At 39.4% G+C, this 20599-nt stretch overlaps 1 protein-coding gene across 1 annotated transcript in view; it reads right to left on the bottom strand.

Moving 5' to 3' along the window:
• The window catches only part of LOC128704206 (uncharacterized), a 354653-nt gene that overhangs the window by 159676 nt on the left and 174378 nt on the right, over window positions 1-20599 (bottom strand). The window contains exons 5-8 of the mRNA XM_070099039.1: window positions 20369-20500; window positions 13035-13178; window positions 12435-12523; window positions 2819-3023 (exon numbers count right to left, since the gene is read on the bottom strand). Of these exons, the coding sequence (XP_069955140.1) occupies window positions 2819-3023; window positions 12435-12523; window positions 13035-13178; window positions 20369-20500 (570 nt within the window). The remainder of the gene's footprint in view (window positions 1-2818; window positions 3024-12434; window positions 12524-13034; window positions 13179-20368; window positions 20501-20599) is intronic.

Below are 20599 nucleotides of genomic sequence, written 5' to 3'. Positions count from 1 at the left end.
CTTATCTCTGACTTTTGTTCTATATACCTGGAAAAAACTTTTTGGGTTAGTTTTAGAATCCCTAGCAACTTTAATTTCATAGTCCCTTTTAGCTTTTCTTATCCCCTTTTTAATGTCCCTCTTAATGTCAATATATTGATTCATAAGATGACCCTCGCCTCTTTTGATACGCCTATAAATTCCTTTCTTATGCCCTAGTAGATATTTCAACCTATTATTCATCCATTTTGGGTCATTTCTATTTGATCTAATTTCTTTATAAGGGATAAATGTTCTTTGGGCAGCATGTATTATGTTCAGAAAACTGTCATATTGATAGCTCTCTTCATTACCCCAGTCAACAGATGATAAGTGTTCTCTAAGCCCATCATAATCTGCTAAGCGAAAATCTGGGACTGTTACTGAGTTATCGCTACTATCATACTTCCATTCAATTCTAAATGTAATTGATTTGTGGTCGCTAGCACCCAGTTCCTCTGAAACTTCTAAATTATTAACAAGGGATTCATTGTTTGCCAGAACTAAGTTATGCAGATAAGTTTTTTTTCAACATGTCAGCCATTTCCCACTGAGGCAAGGTGACCCAAAAATCGAGAAAAAAAACTTCTCATCATTCAACATTCACCATCACTCATACATAATCACTGTCTTTGCAGAGGCGCTCAGATATGACAGTTTAGATGTCCCTCCAAACTGCCAATATCCCAAACCCTTCCTTTACAGTGCATGCATTGTACTTCCCATTTCCAGGACTCGAGTCCAGCTAACTGGTTTCCCAATACAAAATGTTACCTTACTCGCACTCCAACAGCTTGTCAGGTCCCAAAAACCATCAGTCTCCATTCACTCCTATCAAACACGCTCACACATGCTTGCTGGAAGTCCAAGCCCTTTGCCCACAAAACCTACTTTACCCAAACCCTCCAACCGAAGTAAAATTAAAATTATCAGCAATATATAAAGCCTTTGTCTCCACAGACAAAGAACTTTGTCCTTGGAGGCAAAGAGGGGAATGTATGAGAGTACAGTTTTACCAACGCTCTTATATGGGTGTGAAGCGTGGGTGATGAATGTTGCAGCGAGGAGAAGGCTGGAGGCAGTGGAGATGTCATGTCTGAGGGCAATGTGTGGTGTGAATATAATGCAGAGAATTCGTAGTTTGGAAGTTAGGAGGAGGTGCGGGATTACCAAAACTGTTGTCCAGAGGGCTGAGGAAGGGTTGTTGAGGTGGTTCGGACATGTAGAGAGAATGGAGCGAAACAGAATGACTTCAAGAGTGTATCAGTCTGTAGTGGAAGGAAGGCGGGGTAGGGGTCGGCCTAGGAAGGGTTGGAGGGAGGGGGTAAAGGAGGTTTTGTGTGCGAGGGGCTTGGACTTCCAGCAGGCATGCGTGAGCGTGTTTGATAGAGCGTGTTTGATAGGAGTGAATGGAGACAAATGGTTTTTAATACTTGACGTGCTGTTGGAGTGTGAGCAAAGTAACATTTATAAAGGGATTCAGGGAAACCGGCAGGCCGGACTTGAGTCCTGGAGATGGGAAGTACAGTGCCTGCACTCTGAAGGAGGGGTGTTAATGTTGCAGTTTAAAAACTGTAGTGTAAAGCACCCTTCTGGCAAGACAGTGATGGAGTGAATGATGGTGAAAGTTTTTCTTTTTCGGGCCACCCTGCCTTGGTGGGAATCGGCCAGTGTGATAATAAAATAAAATAATATAAAGCCTTGGTGGGAGACGGCCGACTTGTTGAAAAAAAAAAAAAATACATATAAAGCTAAGCGAATTTTTTATAATACGAGAGCTTTAACCCTTACGTTCATGCTGGAATACAGAAGGGCCCCACTTATACAGCAAGTTAAGTTCTGGGCTATCACTGTAAAGCAAAAATCACTGTAGTGAATCATAACCTTTTTTTCACTTTCAAATGCATGTTAAAACTGGATAACATGTTTACACTATTATATGTTAAGTTAGCAATACAGCTAGGCCTAAAAAATGCACATACACAACACACACTACTTACTTAAAATATTTCTGTCCTTAGCTTATAGCGAGTGGTGAATATATTTATTGTAGGAAATCTGAAGAAATGAAGAACGGGTAGAATTCAAAACAGCTGCATTAGCGAACCACAGTAAAGCAATGAGTTGTAAATCAGGGCCCTCCTGTATCACCCTCCGAGCTCAGGGTCCATGCCTTAAAATGTAATTCTAGTGGCTTCAAATTTATCACAAGAGGGCTGGTAAGCCTACATACAAGAGTGGGTCTTTGCAGGGAGTGTGTGCCATTTAAAAAATATTCTGCATCTATGCCGGGCATGATGGGAAAACAAAGATCTGTGTGTATGGTTTTAAAATATTTTTGGACAGTTTTTATGGTTTTATTCTCAGTTTCTTGGCATCATTTGAAAGTAGCTGTACTACAGAAATTGAGATGATTTTGATTGGTTTCAGGACAAAGTAACTTCAAAATGAGCTCAAAGTAATAAAAATATTTCATTTGTCAATATTCCAGAGGATACTAATCATGTCGCTCATCTAATACGTCTCCAAACGGCCCACAATGTGCATTCACAAATGTGCTGACATTTATTGAACTACAATAATGCAGTAGCCTACGTAACTAGTTCTTCATCTTGTTTATTTCCTATCTCCATGGGGAAGTGGAACAATTCTTCCTCCATAAGTTCTGCATGTCATAAGAAGTGACTAAAATGCTGTTTAAATTACTGAATTTAAAGAGAAACTAAGTTCTTTTTAGGTCACCCTGCCTTGGTGGGATATGGCCAGTTTGTTGAAAAAAAAAAAAAAAAATTGTACATACCTCTGGCAAAGAGCGACCACCAGCCATAACCAGGAACTCCAAGCAGCAGTCCACAGCACCAGAATCTGACAAATTGGGCTCTACCACAGGGTAGAGTGTTGAGAGTTCACTGCCAAACTCTGCACTCTTCATCACTCCTTCTCTCGCCTTCATCAAATTCACATTACCACGCAGGGTATTGATCTCGCCATTGTGTGCCATTAATCTGGTAGAAAATTGCATAAGCTACGAAAATCTTGACTAAAATTAATAGTACAGGAAATGTATATAGCAATGCCAAATCTGATATTAAAATGACTCAAGAAATCGTAATGACACGATTGCAAACAAACCATAACGCGACGGGCTGGAGTTCCGAGACTATGACCGCGGGTTCAATCCCGGCCGGGGGTATGGTCTGATATTAAAATATTGCACCTAACATTATTCAGATCCAAACACCTTCCATCTTTAGATATCTGTGTAAAACCCAATGGAATACATCTAATACCTGTATGTAGAATTAATAAACAGTATAATTGATTCTTACTGTATGTATACTGTATAACACTAAGTACTGTATCACATGTTTAACTACCCAAATTTGTATATACAGTGGTACCTCAAGTTACAAACTTAATTCGTTCCAGAAGGCTGTTCGGGTGCTGATACTGAACCATTTGTTTCCATAAGGAATAATGGGAATTAGATTAGTCCATTTCAGACCCCACAAAATTTTTTTTTTTTTTTTCAACAAGTCGGCCGTCTCCCACCGAGGCAGGGTGACCCAAAAAAGAAAGAAAATCCCCAAAAAGAAAATACTTTCATCATCATTCAACACTTTCACCACACTCACACATTATCATTGCTTTTGCAGAGGTGCTCAGAATACAACAGTTTAGAAGCATATACGAATAAAGATACACAACATATCCCTCCAAACTGCCAATATCCCAAACCCCTCCTTTAAAGTGCAGGCATTGTACTTCCCATTTCCAGGACTCAAGTCCGACTATATGAAAATAACCGGTTTCCCTGAATCCCTTCACTAAATATTACCCTGCTCACACTCCAACAGATCGTCAGGTCCCAAGTACCATTCGTCTCCATTCACTCCCATCTAACACGCTCATGCATGCTTGCTGGAAGTCCAAGCCCCTTGCCCACAAAACCTCCTTTACCCCCTCTTTCCAACCCCTTTGAGAACAACTCCTACCCATCCTTCCTTCCCCTATAGATTTATATGCTTTCCATGTCATTCTACTTTGATCCATTCTCTCTAAATGATCAAACCACCTCAACAACCCCTCTTCTGCCTTCTGACTAATGCTTTTATTAACTCCACACCTCCTAATTTCCACACTCCGAATTTTCTGCATAATATTTACACCACACATTGCCCTTAGACAGGACATCTCCACTGCCTCCAACCGTCTCCTCGCTGCTGCATTTACCACCCAAGCTTCACATCCATATAAGTGTGTTGGTACTACTATACTTTCATACATTCCCTTCTTTGCCTCCATAGATAACGTTTTTTGACTCCACATATACCTCAACGCACCACTCTCCTTTTTTCCCTCATCAATTCTATGATTAACCTCATCCTTCATAAATCCATCCGCCGACACGTCAACTCCCAAGTATCTGAAAACATTCACTTCTTCCATACTCCTCCTCCCCAATTTGATATCCAATTTTTCTTCATCTAAATCATTTGATACCCTCATCACCTTACTCTTTTCTATGTTCACTTTCAACTTTCTACCTTTACACACATTCTCAAACTCATCCACTAACCTTTGCAATTTTTCTTTAGAATCTCCCATAAGCACAGTATCAGCAGCAAAAAGTAACTGTCAATTCCCATTTTTAATTTGATTCCCCATAATTTAATCCCACCCCTCTCCCGAACACCCTAGCATTTACTTCTTTTACAACCCCCAAAAATACACTTACATAATTGTTCGAGTTGGGAGCTGTTCTAAACTCGAGGTACCACTGTACAATCATGTGTACAACAAACAATTGAAGAAGCTTCATTTTCTATCTGATTTTAGTTTGGCATGAAAAAATTTTCAAGACTAAAGATACAACTGGATAATGGCACGGTATTATGTTTATATACTGTATAGTCATATTACTAACAAAATTTTGTATACAAACAATCAAGTATAATCAATAAAAATGCAATTAATACTGAACTTACCTATGCAAAGTAATAACCAACAAGAAGACAAACTCATAAAATAAAGTTAATCTGTATGCATTAATTCCCAGCTCTAGTTCTCTTCAGCAGGTACAAAATGTGAGATGAAACATTTATAAATGTTCTATTTATTTTGTTTATCATGAGACTATTCAGAAACACGTTCATAAATAGTCGAGTCAAAATACACAGGCCCTTCCCCCCCCCCTTTTTTTTAGTCTCCATATGAGTTATTAACAAATAGAAAAATATTTAAATTATTGTAAAACAATTTTTCATACTTGCAGCTGTTTAATACAGTGGACCCCCGCATAACGATTACCTCCAAATGCGACCAATTATGTAAGTGTATTTATGTAAGTGCGTTTGTACGTGTATGTTTGGGGGTCTGAATGGACTAATCTACTTCACAATATTCCTTATGGGAATAAATTCGGTCAGTACTGGCACCTGAACATACTTATGGAGTGAAAAAATATCGTTAACCAGGGGTCCACTGTATATACAAATAAATGTAAATCTAATTCTTCCTCTATAAGCCATGAGTGTCGTATTAGGTGACTAAAATGCCAGGAGCAAGTGGTCAGTAACTCCTCCTCCAGTATATATTACTAAATTTAAAAAAAAGGAACTCTTGTTATTCTTCTTGGGGTCACTCTGCCTCAGTGGGATACGGCCAGTGCATTGATAGAAAAGAAAATGTAAATGTACTGTACTATTTTGTTTTTACTTTATGTATAACAAGCAGTTAAACAGCCACAAACATTGTTTTTGTGTACCTCAAGACAGTATGTTATATTAATATATTCAATGGGATATGTTAACCCTCTAAGAAATTAACAGCAAATGAACGGTACGTATTTAGGATTGATCCAAGAAAGGAGCAGAGTAGCAATGTCTTTTCTCCCTCCCCCACTCACTCCTTGATGGGGTGAAATGCTATAAAAGAGAAGCTGTTGCCAGGATAATGACTAACATATTTATTGGAAAAGCCAAGTATAGACATTAAAAACATCACAAAGAAAGGAATTTCTCTTCTTTTAACACACCGGCTGCATCCCACGGAGGCAAAGTGGCCCAAAAGGAAAACCTCAAGTTCTTCCTTTTAAGTTTAGAAATACAGGAGAAGGGGTTACTATCCGCTTGCTCCTGGCATTTTAGTCGCCTCTTACGATCGGCATGGCTTACGGAGGAAGAATTCTGTTCCACTTCCCCATACAGAAGATTACGGAATTTAATTTTAATGAAAATAAGAAAAAAAATTTGGAGTGAGTTAAACAAGTTAAGAAAGCCTAGAGAATGAATGGATTTGGCAGTTAAAAACAGAGTAGGGTAGCTAGTTGATGGGGAGATGGAGGTTTTGGGTAGAAGGCAAGAATATTTTGAGGAACTTTAAAATGTCGACGAAGAAAGGGAAGCAGTAATTTCATGCACTGGCCAGGAAGGTATACAATCTTTCAGGAGTGAAGAACAGGATGCGAGTGTGGAGGTGCGCGAGGCATTACGTAGAATGAAAGAGGGTAAAACAGCTGGAACTGACGGGATCATGACAGAAATGTTAAAAGCGGGAGGGATATAGTGTTGGAGTGGTTGGTATTTTTGTTTAATAAATGTATGAAAGAGGGAAAGGTACCTAGGGATTGGCAGAGAGCATGTATAGTCCCTTTATATAAAGGGAAGGGGGACAAAAGAGACTGTAAAAATTATAGAGGAATAAGTTTACTGAGTATACCAGGAAAAGTGTACGGTAGGGTTATAATTGAAAGAATTAGAGGTAAGAGAATGTAGGATTGCAGAAGAGCAAGGAGGTTTTAGAGTGGGTAGGGGATGTGTAGATCAAGTGTTTACATTGAAGCATATATGTGAACAGTATTTAGATAAAGGTAGGGAAGTTTTTACTGCATTTATGGATTTAGAAAAGGCATATGATAGAGTGGATAGGGAAGCAATGTGGCAGATGTCGCAAGTATATAGAATAGGTGGCAAGTTACTAAATACTGTAAAGAGTTTTTACGAGCATAGCGAGGCTCAGATTAGGGTGTGTAGAAGAGAGGGAGACTACTTCCCGGTAAAAGTAGGTCTTAGACAGGGATGTGTAATGTCACCATGGTTGTTTAATATATTTATAGATGGGGTTGTTGTAAAAGAAGTAAGTGCTAGGGTGTTCAGGAGAGGGGTGGGATTAAATTATGGGGAATCAAATACAAAATGTGAATTGACACAGTTGCTTTTTGCTGACGATACTGTGCTCATGGGAGATTCTAAAGAAAAATTGCAAAGGTTAGTGGATGAGTTTAGGAGTGTGTAAAGGTAGAAAGTTGAAAGTGAACATAGAAAAGAGTAAGGTGAAGAGGGTATCAAATGATTTAGATAAAGAAAAAGTGGATATCAAATTGGGGAGGAGGAGTATGGAAGAAGTGAATGTTTTCAGATCCTTGGGAGTTGATGTGTCGGCGGATAGATTTATGAAGGATGAGGTTGATCATAGAACTGACGAGGGAAAAAAGGCGAGTGGTGCGTTGAGGTATATGTGGAGACAAAAAACGTTATCTATGGAGTCAAAGAAGGGAATGTATGAAAGTATAGTAGTACCAACACTCTTATATGGGTGTGAAGCTTGGGCTGTGAATACAGCAGCAAGGAGGTGGTTGGAGGCAGTGGAGATGTCCTGTCTAAGGGCAATGTGTGGTGTAAATATTATGCAGAAAATTCGGAGTGTGGAAATTAGGAGAAGGTGTGGAGTTTATAAAAGTATTAGTCAGTGGGCTGAAGAGGGGTTGTCGAGTCATTTAGAAAGAATGGATAAAAGTAGAATGACATGGAGAACGTATAAATCTGTAGGGGAAGGAAGGCGGGGTAGGGGTTGTTCTCGAAAAGGTTAGAAGGAAGGGGTAAGGGAGGTTTTGTAGGCGAGGGGCTTGGACCTCCAGCAGGCATGCACGAGCGTGTTTGATAGGGGTGAATGGAGAGGAATGGTATTTGGGACCTGACGATCTGTTGGATTGTGAGCAGGGTAATATTTAGTCAAGGGATTCAGGGAAACCGGTTATTTTATATAGCCGGACTTGAGACCTGGAAATGGGAAGTACAATGCCTGCACTCTAAAGGAGGGGTTTGGGATATTAACAGTTTGGAGGGATATGTAGTGTATCTTCATACGTATATGCTTCTAAACTGTTGTGTTCTGAGCACCTCTGCAAAAACAGTGATTATGTGTGAGTGAGGTGAAAGTGTTAAATGATGATGAAAGTATCTTCTTTTTGAGGATTTTTTCTTTTTTGGGTCACCCTGCCTCGGTGGGAGACGGCCAACTTGTTAAAAAAAAAAAATGTATATTTATGGATTCCATTTCACTTTGAATTACTGCAGCGTGTTTAAGCTGATAAATTAGCCAGAGAAAGTACCCTGATAGTCTGCCTGTTAGAAGCACGGATATATTAATACTGTAAATCAGTAGACAGCAACCACCCAGGGAGGTACTACCGTCCTGCCAAGTGAGTGTAAAACGTAAGCCTGTAATTGTTTTACATGATGGTAGGATTGCTGGTGTCTTTTGTCTGTCTCATAAATATGCAAGATTACAGGTACGTCTTGCTACTTCTACTTACACTTAGGTCACACTACACATACATGGACATGTTTATTTATACACACTCATCTGAGTTTTCTTTGATTTTATCTTAATAGTTCTTGGTCTTATTACTTTTCCTTTTATATCCATGGGGAAGTGGAATAAGAATCTTTCCTCCGTAAGCCATGCGTGTTGTAAAAGTCAACTAAAATGCCGGGAACAATGGGCTAGTAACCCCTTTTCCTGTAAAGATTTACTAAAAAGAATAAGAAGAAGAAAATTGTCAAAGTGGGAAGTCTGAATGTGCGTTAATGTTGTGCAAATGATAAGAAAGATGATTGTGGATGTTATGAATGAGAAGAAACTGGATGTCCTGGCTTTAAGTGAAACAAAGCTGAAGGGGGTGGGAGAGTTTCAATGGAGAGGAATAAATGGGATTAGGTCAGGGGTTTCAAATAGAGTTAGAGCTAAAGAAGGAGTAGCAATAATGTTGAAGGATAAGCTATGGCAGGAAAAGAGGGACTACAAATGTATAAATTCAAGGATTATGTGGAGTAAAATAAAGATTGGATGTGAAAAGTGGGTTATAGTAAGCGTGTATGCACCTGGAGAAGAGAGAAGTGTAGAGGAGAGAGAGAGATTCTGGGAAATGTTGAGTGAATGCGTGGGGAGTTTTGAATCAAGTGTGAAGAGTAATGGTGGTTGGGGATTTCAATGCTAAAGTGGGTAAAAATGTTATGGAGGGAGTAGTAGGTAATTTTGGGGTGCCAGGGGTAAATGTAAATGGGGAGCCTTTAATTGAGCTATGTGTAGAAAGAAATTTGGTAATAAGTAATACATATTTTATGAAAAAGAGGATAAATAAATATACAAGGTATGATGTAGCACGTAATGAAAGTAGTTTGTTAGATTATGTATTGGTGGATAAAAGGTTGATGGGTAGGCTCCAGGATGTACATGTTTATAGAGGGGCAACTGATATATCGGATCATTATTTAGTTGTAGCTACAGTTAGAGTAAGAGGTAGATGGGAAAAGAGGAAGGTGGCAACAACAAGTAAGAGGGAGGTGAAAGTGTATAAACTAAGGGAGGAGGAAGTTAGGGCGAGATATAAGCGACTATTGGCAGAAAGGTGGGCTAGTGCAAAGATGAGTAGTGGGGGGGTTGAAGAGGGTTGGAATAGTTTTAAAAATGCAGTATTAGAATGTGGGGCAGAAGTTTGTGGTTATAGGAGGGTGGGGGCAGGAGGAAAGAGGAGTGATTGGTGGAATGATGAAGTAAAGGGTGTGATAAAAGAGAAAAAGGTAGCTTACGAGAGGTTTTTACAAAGCAGAAGTGTTATAAGAAGAGCAGAGTATATGGAGAGTAAAAGAAAGGTGAAGAGAGTGGTGAGAGAGTGCAAAAGGAGAGCAGATGAAAGAGTGGGAGAGGCACTGTCAAGAAATTTTAATGAAAATAAGAAAAAATTTTGGAGTGAGTTAAACAAGTTAAGAAAGCCTAGGGAAAGTATGGATTTGTCAGTTAAAAACAGAGTAGGGGAGTTAGTAGATGGGGAGAGGGAGGTATTAGGTAGATGGCGAGAATATTTTCAGGAACTTTTAAATGTTAAGGAAGAAAGGGAGGCGGTAATTTCATGCACTGGCCAGGGAGGTATACCATCTTTTAGGAGTGAAGAAGAGCAGACTGTAAGTGTGGTGGAGGTACGTGAGGCATTACGTAGAATGAAAGGGGGTAAAGCAGCTGGAACTGATGGGATCATGACAGAAATGTTAAAAGCAGGGGGGGATATAGTGTTGGAGTGGTTGGTACTTTTGTTTAATAAATGTATGAAAGAGGGGAAGGTACCTAGGGATTGGCGGAGAGCATGTATAGTCCCTTTATATAAAGGGAAAGGGGACAAAAGAGATTGTAAAAATTATAGAGGAATAAGTTTACTGAGTATACCAGGAAAAGTATACGGTAGGGTTATAATTGAAAGAATTAGAGGTAAGACAGAATGTAGAATTGCGGACGAACAAGGAGGTTTTAGAGTGGGTAGGGGATGTGTAGATCAAGTGTTTACATTGAAGCATATATGTGAACAGTATTTAGATAAAGGTAGGGAAGTTTTTATTGCATTTATGGATTTAGAAAAGGCATATGATAGAGTGGATAGAGGAGCAATGTGGCAGATGTTGCAAGTATATGAGAATAGGTGGTAAGTTACTAAATGCTGTAAAGAGCTTTTATGAGGATAGTGAGGCTCAGGTTAGGGTGTGTAGAAAAGAGGGAGAATACTTCCCGGTAAAAGTAGGTCTTAGACAGGGATGTGTAATGTCACCATGGTTGTTTAATATATTTATAGATGGGGTTGTAAAAGAAGTAAATGCTAGGGTGTTCGGGAGAGGGGTGGGATTAAATTATGGGGAATCAAATTCAAAATGGGAATTGACACAGTTACTTTTTGCTGATGATACTGTGCTTATGGGAGATTCTAAAGAAAAATTGCAAAGGTTAGTGGATGAGTTTGAGAATGTGTGTAAAGGTAGAAAGTTGAAAGTGAACATAGAAAAGAGTAAGGTGATGAGGGTATCAAATGATTTAGATAAAGAAAAATTGGATATCAAATTGGGGAGGAGGAGTATGGAAGAAGTGAATGTTTTCAGATACTTGGGAGTTGACGTGTCGGCGGATGGATTTATGAAGGATGAGGTTAATCATAGAATTGATGAGGGAAAAAAGGTGAGTGGTGCGTTGAGGTATATGTGGAGTCAAAAAACGTTATCTATGGAGGCAAAGAAGGGAATGTATGAAAGTATAGTAGTACCAACACTCTTATATGGATGTGAAGCTTGGGTGGTAAATGCAGCAGCGAGGAGACGGTTGGAGGCAGTGGAGATGTCATGTCTAAGGGCAATGTGTGGTGTAAATATTATGCAGAAAATTCGGAGTGTGGAAATTAGGAGAAGGTGTGGAGTTAATAAAAGCATTAGTCAGAGGGCAGAAGAGGGGTTGTTGAGGTGGTTTGGTCATTTAGAGAGAATGGATCAAAGTAGAATGACATGGAAAGCATATAAATCTATAGGGGAAGGAAAGAGGGGTAGGGGTCATCCTCGAAAGGGTTGGAAAGAGGGGCTAAAGGAGGTTTTGTGGGTGAGGGGCTTGGACTTCCAGCAAGCGTGCATGAGCGTGTTAGATAGGAGTGAATGGAGACGAATGATACTTGGAACCTGACGATCTGTTGGAGTGTGAGCAGGGTAATATTTAGTGAAGGGATTCAGGGAAACCGGTTATTTTCATATAGTCGGACTTGAGTCCTGGAAATGGGAAGTACAATGCCTGCACTTTAAAGGAGGGGTTTGGGATATTGGCAGTTTGGAGGGATATGTTGTGTATCTCTATACGTATATGCTTCTAAACTGTTGTATTCTGAGCACCTCTGCAAAAGCAGTGATAATGTGTGAGTGTGGTGAAAGTGTTGAATGATGATGAAAGTATTTTCTTTTTGGGGATTTTCTTTCTTTTTTGGGTCACCCTGCCTCGGTGGGAGACGACCGACTTGTTGAAAAAAAAAAAAAAAAAAAAATTATGACAACATGAACGTTGATGAGCATACATATTTACGGAGCAACTTTCAATGTAAACAGAGTGGCTGATGATGTAGCCAGGCTTTGTTACAGGTATAGTGAAAACTCTAATTAATGGACTAAGAAGGGGGAGAGGGTGTACGATATTGTCAACTGTCTGTAACTAAATTAATTTTTCATGCTTGTAATGAATGGACAAGTTCTAAATCAGCAAGACTGGGTCCACTGATTCATGAGACATGACAAAATATAGAGGCATTGTAACCTACAGTACAGTAATCACTAACGTACCTGAGAGGGTGAGCGCGCTCCCAGGATGGAAAGGTGTTGGTTGAGAACCTTGTGTGTACCAAGGCCAGGTAAGTAGAGAAGTCAGGATTCTGCCAAAAAATTATGAATCTGAATATTAAAATACAAACATAATGCAAACTGCAGAGTAAATGACTGTAGTTAACCAATATCAGTAGAAAGTAAGATAATTGTCCAAAGCCTAGAGAATCATTGCAGTAGGCCTACTGCCCTATGGTGAAAACCTGAGCAAACACTTAAGACATAATAAAATGTCCCAGGTGTTTGCTTGTGTGTGTAACTAATAACCTATGCTAGGCACATCCTATTCAGACTTGCACATTCCTACTCACATATTTATTTAACTGAATTTTAAAGTTTCACGAAGTGCTCACTTTGATGATACTATGCGAGTTTACTCTTGTGATCCAGAAAATATTTAGGTAACTAAATCATCAAGCTTTGAAAAGATGGGCATCTTGTGCCCGTGTGTGCACTCAAGACCAACAAAACTACTTTACGTACGCAAAGTCAAAATAAAAGTATCAAATCAAAATAAAATTACTTTCTCTTAAATCTTCAAAATAAAGACTGAGTACTTACTCTTAGATCATGAAAGTAAGTCCACACTTGATCAGAGGTGAGCTGACCCTTGTAAACAATGGTGGTAGTGGAGAGGGAACAAATGTAGAACCTACAGCCAGGTCGTACAAGGTTGTGAGTGGCCTGCTTCCTGGTGACCCACACCTGCAATTTAATACTCTTATTAATTTACAATCGTGACAGAATAAGTATATTGTAACCTCTGAGACTGAACTGACATAGGTAGTATAATGTTATTCAATGCCCTAAGAAAATGTAAAAGGGTGACTGCCTGGTCAACCAGGCTATTGCTGCTAGCTGCCTGCAAACAGAAAACACTATCAAACACTGGCTAATCGGGCATTTGCAATAGGTAGTGCTTCAGTTTTCTGTTGAAAACCTTGTGCGTTTCAGCAATAAGTCTTAAAAATGCATGTAATAAGTTAAAGGGGCTTGTTGACATTGTTAAACACCTGTACCTATTGAGCCTCTGTTTTCATTGGATTTATTCTACATTTCCTTGTTTCTCATCTCTCAAGTTATGGTGGTATGTAGGTCTGGGGACCTGACCCTTAAGTATCCATGTACGTATATATTATACTTGCATTATGGGAACACCAGCCCTGTGTAGTTATATATATATTATGGGAACAAAAGCTGTAATGAGTACAATATTCATGTGGGAGATTCAACTGTCTTCGTACTCCTGTGTAGCTGGAGAAATGCCAGTTTCATAAGGTGCATTCATTGCAACATAACTAGCCAGTACTCCGTTGCTGTACAAAACACCATGGCTGTTTTCAATGCTTGTAACATTTTCTCATGCTACAATTCCAAAAACTCTTGTTCAGTTTCTTATATATTTTTTTAAGTAATACAAATGAAATGGCAATATAATTACTTTTATACAAATACCATATTATTTTCCTTTTAATTACATCATTAACTTCAGGAAACCACATTTACGAATCACTTACCATTTACCTTATAGTGCAAGGGGTAACACTTTGGGTTCACAATGGAAAAGGGTCTAGGTTGTTTCTTGGGTGCGCGCGCACATGCACAGAGAAACCAAAAGACAACGAGCTATAGTCAAGCCTAATGCCCGCCCCTCCCCCTTTTACCAAGCAATAAATAAATATTGTTCAGTCCACTATTGTGATTAACTTACTGAAAAGGACTTAGAAAAGAAAATCGGGCCCTAACGGAAATGAACCACGTTATGTTGCTCCACCTCTACCAGTCCACTCGATATGAAATGTAAGGGAGTGCAATCAAAGAATTCCTCGTTCCTTCTGTGGAAAATACTGTATATATTTTCCAGAAATACAGAAGTTGTATGTAAATAGATGGCCATACTGTATTTAATAAAATTTGTTATAAAAAATGGGAAAAAATTCTGCGTCTGCACAGAGGAGACTCGCCATTGCGTTTTGAATGAACCAAGAAAACGTTAGTGAATGGGTAGAATTTTTTGTGCTCTAGAGGTTAAAATTGGGCTGATACCTCTCAAATAGGAGGCGAAATTGTTGGATGTGTATTCCTGCATAAATTTGAGATATCAGGCGACTGGACAAGACAGCTCCAGGAACCTCAGGTAAGTCTGTGATGTTTTAACTCTGGCCAGTGTTATTATCATGTATAGACAGTGAGGTTTTCTGAGTATGATACACCTTGATCTCCAGTCAAATTGGTGAGTGAGTTTAAGTTATTCTCCTTCTGTTATGTATATGTGTATATATATAATCCTTTGTTAATTTAATATACAGTCCACAAACTTATATATTTATCAGAATTCTTGTTGAAGCATCTTTCATTTGTAATTAATAGGTCTAGAGCAACTTGTGGATATGACAGTTGTAGGTATCGAAGGGGGACATTTTTGCGACCTAGGTGTCCCAAATTCCTACTTGTCTATGTAACTCTGATAAATAATAATTATCTTTATCATTTACTGTTATGTACATAATGAGTTACATTCAGATATGTGCAATTTTCCACACCTTCATTAAGGGCCGTGAGAGAACCTCGAGAACAGGCAATTACCCACAAAGGTGAGAACAGGCAAAGCCTATCCTAAAGGCAGAGTTCAAGGTTAAATAACAGACCTGCTTGGAGCGCTTTGGTCTTAAGAGACCAATATCATGGAAGCAACCTCTGAAACGGGTCCTGGAGAATCCACGATGAGGCTTAGATTGTATCAGCAGTTTAGTATTCAACATTTTTAATTAATACTGCTATGTTCCCTTGCTCACAGTTGTGTACCTGATCAATGTAATGAACCCTCTATAGCACTGTTATTCCCCTCTCAAGATCCTTGTATAATTGGTACTTTAATGGTACTGTACTATATTTCCCATACAAGTAATTATATTTTTTACATTTATGTATGAATTTTTCCCAGTTTATAACTTCTGATATAAAGTGCTGATTAATAGTTTACAAGTAAAGTGTTCTAGGTGAAAAGAGGATAATAATAATAATAATAATCAAGGGGGAAGCGCTAAACCCGGAGGATTATACAGCGCCTGGGGGAGGGATGTGTAAGGCATTCAGGCTTAATTCGGGGAACTGGGGCATTAATCCTATGGATGTTACTAAGCTGGACCGTTTTAATTTAAACCTTTGCTGTCATCATAATTTTAACATTAGTATCACCACTAATACCATTCTTACACGAGATGAATAAACAACAGACCCACAACTGTCTTCAAGAGGGAATTGAATCCTTAGTTGCTTCCTGATCAACAGAGTCGTGGTGCCTACATTGTAATGAAAGTGTTGCTAGCATTAACAGTGACTGATCAGACCATTCCACTAGTAGGCCAGGTCTGGGACCTGGCTGCTGGAGGGGCAAGCGATGACCTCTGGAATTAAGAGCAGGCAAAACACTATTTTCACTAACCGCATTATCACTTTTTATCAAGGTATCAAAACTAACGGCTTCCAGCCTCATTCAGTATAACAGTTATCTTTAACCACTAGCGTCTAGCGTAGCGTATATTCAGGCAGGCTTACATGCTTGATTCCAGGAATTAAAAGCCTGAATACCAACTCCTTTGATATAGCCCCTCACCATCATGAAGGAAACTCTTGAGGGGTGTTAGTGAACAACATTTTAACAGTAAAAACGTAAATTGCATTACGAGTCTTTACCACTGGCTTCAGTAAGTCATTTAGGTACAGGCACACACAAGAACAATTATCATACACTGAATTATTTTGTAACGTATAAATTACCGAGGACCCCCCCCCCCGGCAACGCTTATTTTGAAACTTCATTCACAACCAATCATTATCCTAAGAGTTGTGGCAGTTACACTACTGTATTCAATGAATACAACATTACAATTGCGACTATTCCAAGCTCAATAATCATTAATTTCATCCCCGGCTATCATGTCATCCCGTCGCTATCTTCAACATCCCTCCCCTCCTACTTTCTCTAGTGCTGCGTCACTTCAGCCTGTGTTCACAAGACGCCAGGAGACAAGCAACCCAACACACTGGCCTCATAATACCTTCACGTGATAAAAATAACCCAGACACAAGGAAGCGTCAACTAAAAGCCAAGATAACGTTGCCTCCGGTTAAGTGGTACGGGCTTATGGCCCTTCACTTCGCTTAAGTCCCGCATTCTCATTAACCAAGTTTGTCGTGCAAAGATTAACTTTTAATTTTCAAAACAGCTGCTTTATCCTAATGGGGGTTAAATTACTAGCCAAGCGTGCAGATTGTGAAGTATTGATGTAGGCCTGGTCAACTCTCCCGCCTCCACTTGCATATCACCCTCCTGGCTTCTCATTGGCTGCCTCACAATGATGTCACGAGGGCAAAGCAGGAGTGGGGGCTATTGATTGGTAGAGGTGCGCGTGACGTCAATGGGAGGGGCCCGGTTTCCTACCACCCCATTGGTTGCAGCCAACTCTCACTCCCACAATACTGTCGTATACCAGAGGATGCAAAGGGGGGGGGGGGGGATAACTCACAGCCAGTCACATGCGCCAGAGCACCACAATGTTACTAGTTCCTAATTTAACACGCTCATACATTAAAACAAGTATTCATTATAGATTTACACGAGTAGATGGCACAGTATACGGCAAAAATATTCTCCCAAAATTAAACCAGGGGGCAACAGGTACACACAACTGAATGTAGTATCCAAGACTTACCAACACCTCCTTTTAATTAAATACACAGATCACTGATTTGTTTCGGTCGCTGCTCGATCCGAGAAGATACCCCCAAAACCAGCCTCCTGTACCTCAATGCAAACAAGAGGTATTGTATTATGTCCAAATATTATTTCTTTATGTGATACAAAAGTAATGTAGTTTAATATAATAAAACACTGGTGGGCACAAAAGAAACTAGTACGCATTGCATTTCATGAAAACTAATCCTAATGCTAGACTACTTAAGACTGACTCAAGAGGTAGAGGAGCCGCAGGAAAAAAAAAAAAGACCCCAGAGCTATAACCAACTCTCCCTAGAAATGCAGGAGTTGGAGATAAATACTTTTTAAGAGCCCCAGGAGTTTCAGTTCAACACAATGAAGTCTACCATCTGTAACTTAACATCCTCAAAAAAGCCCAAGTGTACATCGACACCCGTAAGTAACCTATCAGTATCAATTAATATTGGTTCTTGAACGTTATCGCAGAGAAACCACTATCACTTTCATTAAACTTACCCAAACTGATCTCTCCAATTATGCAGGAACCAATATCCCAATTTCTTTAACAAATTGGATTTTGTATTTCAGAGCCCACTAACCTTCCTACAAGGAAAATACATCAGCGCTGAAGACTTAAGTCGATCCAAAGTGTCATTTTCAATTTATCGCACAAAACAAATATTCTACCATTACGTAAAATTACCAAACTGGCATTTACACAACCCAAAAACAACCCCAACCGTCGTCAAAGATACACCAATTCTGACAGTTTAAAGGCAGTCATTCTCAAGTTATCACACGGAACCCTCGGATAACTTGGGGTAATAAACTAATCAGTTATATGACCGGCTTTTTTTTTTTTTTTTTTTTTTTTTTTACACAGGGTTTGACAAGGTTAAGGATCCCTAGCTTTATTGACAAGCTATTTACAGGTTAAGGATTCCTAACTTTATTGGCAAGCTAAGAGCTGTTACCTACATCAGCTCATTTGAAAGCATTTTTATTATGAGACATACAAGTAGGGAACAGGATGAAGTTGGAGCCATCTGTGGGCCAGCATTTTCATTTGATCAACTGACTTTGATCTCGTTGACATCATTATGCTGTACAAATGTGTTCCATACTCGAGTCATCCTGGGTATATATGATCTCAGATGGAGTGATGTTCTGGAGAAGGGTACAGCCAGAGTGAGGTTGCCGCTTTCTGCCCGTCTTGTGGCATAAAAGCTTGTTTCACACTGTCCTCGAAGTGGATCCAAGTGTGGCACTTGGACAATATTGGCCTTGTACATAACAGTAAGGCCACCCACATCCCTCCTACGTTGAAGGCTCTGCTGAAATGACAGATCTATCCAGGATGGGTCCAGGCGAGAGATGAGACGTCTTGCTTTGTTCTCTACTCTGTCAAGCAGTCGCAGATGAGAGGGGGGGCAGGCAAACCAAGAAAGTGGAGCATATTCAAGGTGTGAGCGCACTTGTGCCTCGTACAGAATCTTGCAACCCCTACTGTCAAACCGATGCGAGATTATATTACATTATATTAATTACTAATTTATTACGTTAATAAATTTTCAGCCATTCCATAAGATGCATCAGCCATTAAAGACTGAAGTCATTCAGATGACGCGTATGCAAGTTATTTCATTAAAATACCACCACCTCACACACACACACACACACACACACACACACACACACACACACACACAGACAAAATACAAACCAATACAACTTTTAATCATTACTGATGGCATACAGTATCGCCAAATTTATGAACAAGACATTTGCATGTCTCAAGCATCAACAATTCGAATCTTCTACTAAGGATACAAAACTCTTTAAAGTTAGGAGGCTAACCAGAGGACGTTTCAAGTTTATCACACAGAATCCACAACTAGAACTGGTCTATACATTCCATCCTAATAGTTTAATGAACGTTTTCTCTAGTCATGGTAAAGCAGAGTGGAAAATTTTAAGCCGATCGAATGAAGCTTTCTCAAGTTACAAATGAAAAGCATAAATAAAGAAAAAAATACCTAATTATGTGATCCCTGTCTTCAAAAATGGGACATCACAAAGCTTTATAAAAAAAAATCAAAGTATGCCGGTAGTACAGATTAAATTTTGCAGCTCCATCAGCTAGGTTACGGTGCCCCCAGTATCCATCCTGTGGAGGGTAGCGCAAAAGTATAGGAACACACAGGGCCTAGCAATTAGGCCCCAAAAAGACTTGTATCTACAATTTGTCTCATTTGTTGCAAGCAAATTTAAGACATCTGCTTAATATGTATCTTACCTTTATTAATAAGATACACTGACAATCACATACATTATACTGTATTTCTATATTCGGGATTATTGTACTATATTGTGCTGCATGTATAATTGCTATAGGAAGGCATTAAACCCATAGGGGTCATACAGTGCCTGAATAACGCGAGGCAATCATGTTCAAGGAAGGGGAGGACAAGTCCACTTCGTTGAATCAAGAGCCCCTCACCAGCCTTAAGAGCCTCTTCCTTGAGGGGTGGACCGCATGAACCAAGTACCGACAACCTGTCTGCCTACGCCAATGGTTCTCATCCTCGGAGTCGGGAATGATAACTAATGATCCCAGAATCCATCACCGGGAAGGCAACCATCAGTGCCAGCAACCAATGGTGCATGCATCCAAGGGGTATAAGCAACCAACGGTGCATACAACCAGGGTTGTAAGCACCCAATATTAAGCAAGTGTGTCCTAAGAAAATTACCCATTCATGGCTAGATGATTATATATTTTTTAAATAAGCAGTAATCTTCACAGTAATGTTCACTGTCGCAAGACAGCCGTGCTTACTGTGGGGAAAACCTTATGTTATAATTTCAAGGTTCAATGTTGTAACATTGTTGTGCTCACTGCTGAGAGAACCTGCTGTTACAATATTTACCCAGGAGTAATTTTAATACACGACTACTTTATGTAATCAATGTCAATGGAGGGAAGAGAGGACAAAAAGCAGAAAGGAAATTAATATATATATATATATATATATATATATATATATATATATATATATATATATATATATATAAACTACAGCTGTGACTCGACCCCTGCAATCATACACAGTACGTACGTACGTACATACAACATACACAAACGCTTACTTACGTTAATATCTGATGTACTCACCATTTTAGCAAAGGTTTGTTGATCATAGTGGTCAGGAGCAGCAACAAACACCTGCTTCATGAAGGGTTCAGAGCCCCGGGCCACCTCTCCCAGCACTGAGCGGTCCGTTGGTACACTCCGCCAACACAACACCTGCCAACACATACAATAGTAAGGTAACAACATAAAGACTGTTTACACACGCATTTAAATAATCCTTACACAGGCACATCTCCATAATCCTTACACAGG

Source organism: Cherax quadricarinatus, chromosome 66 (assembly GCF_038502225.1).
Source record: "Cherax quadricarinatus isolate ZL_2023a chromosome 66, ASM3850222v1, whole genome shotgun sequence".
Classification (NCBI taxonomy): domain Eukaryota; kingdom Metazoa; phylum Arthropoda; class Malacostraca; order Decapoda; family Parastacidae; genus Cherax; species Cherax quadricarinatus.
The sequence above is the reverse complement of the archived record's forward strand: the minus strand, read 5'-3'. Positions and strand labels throughout refer to the sequence as shown.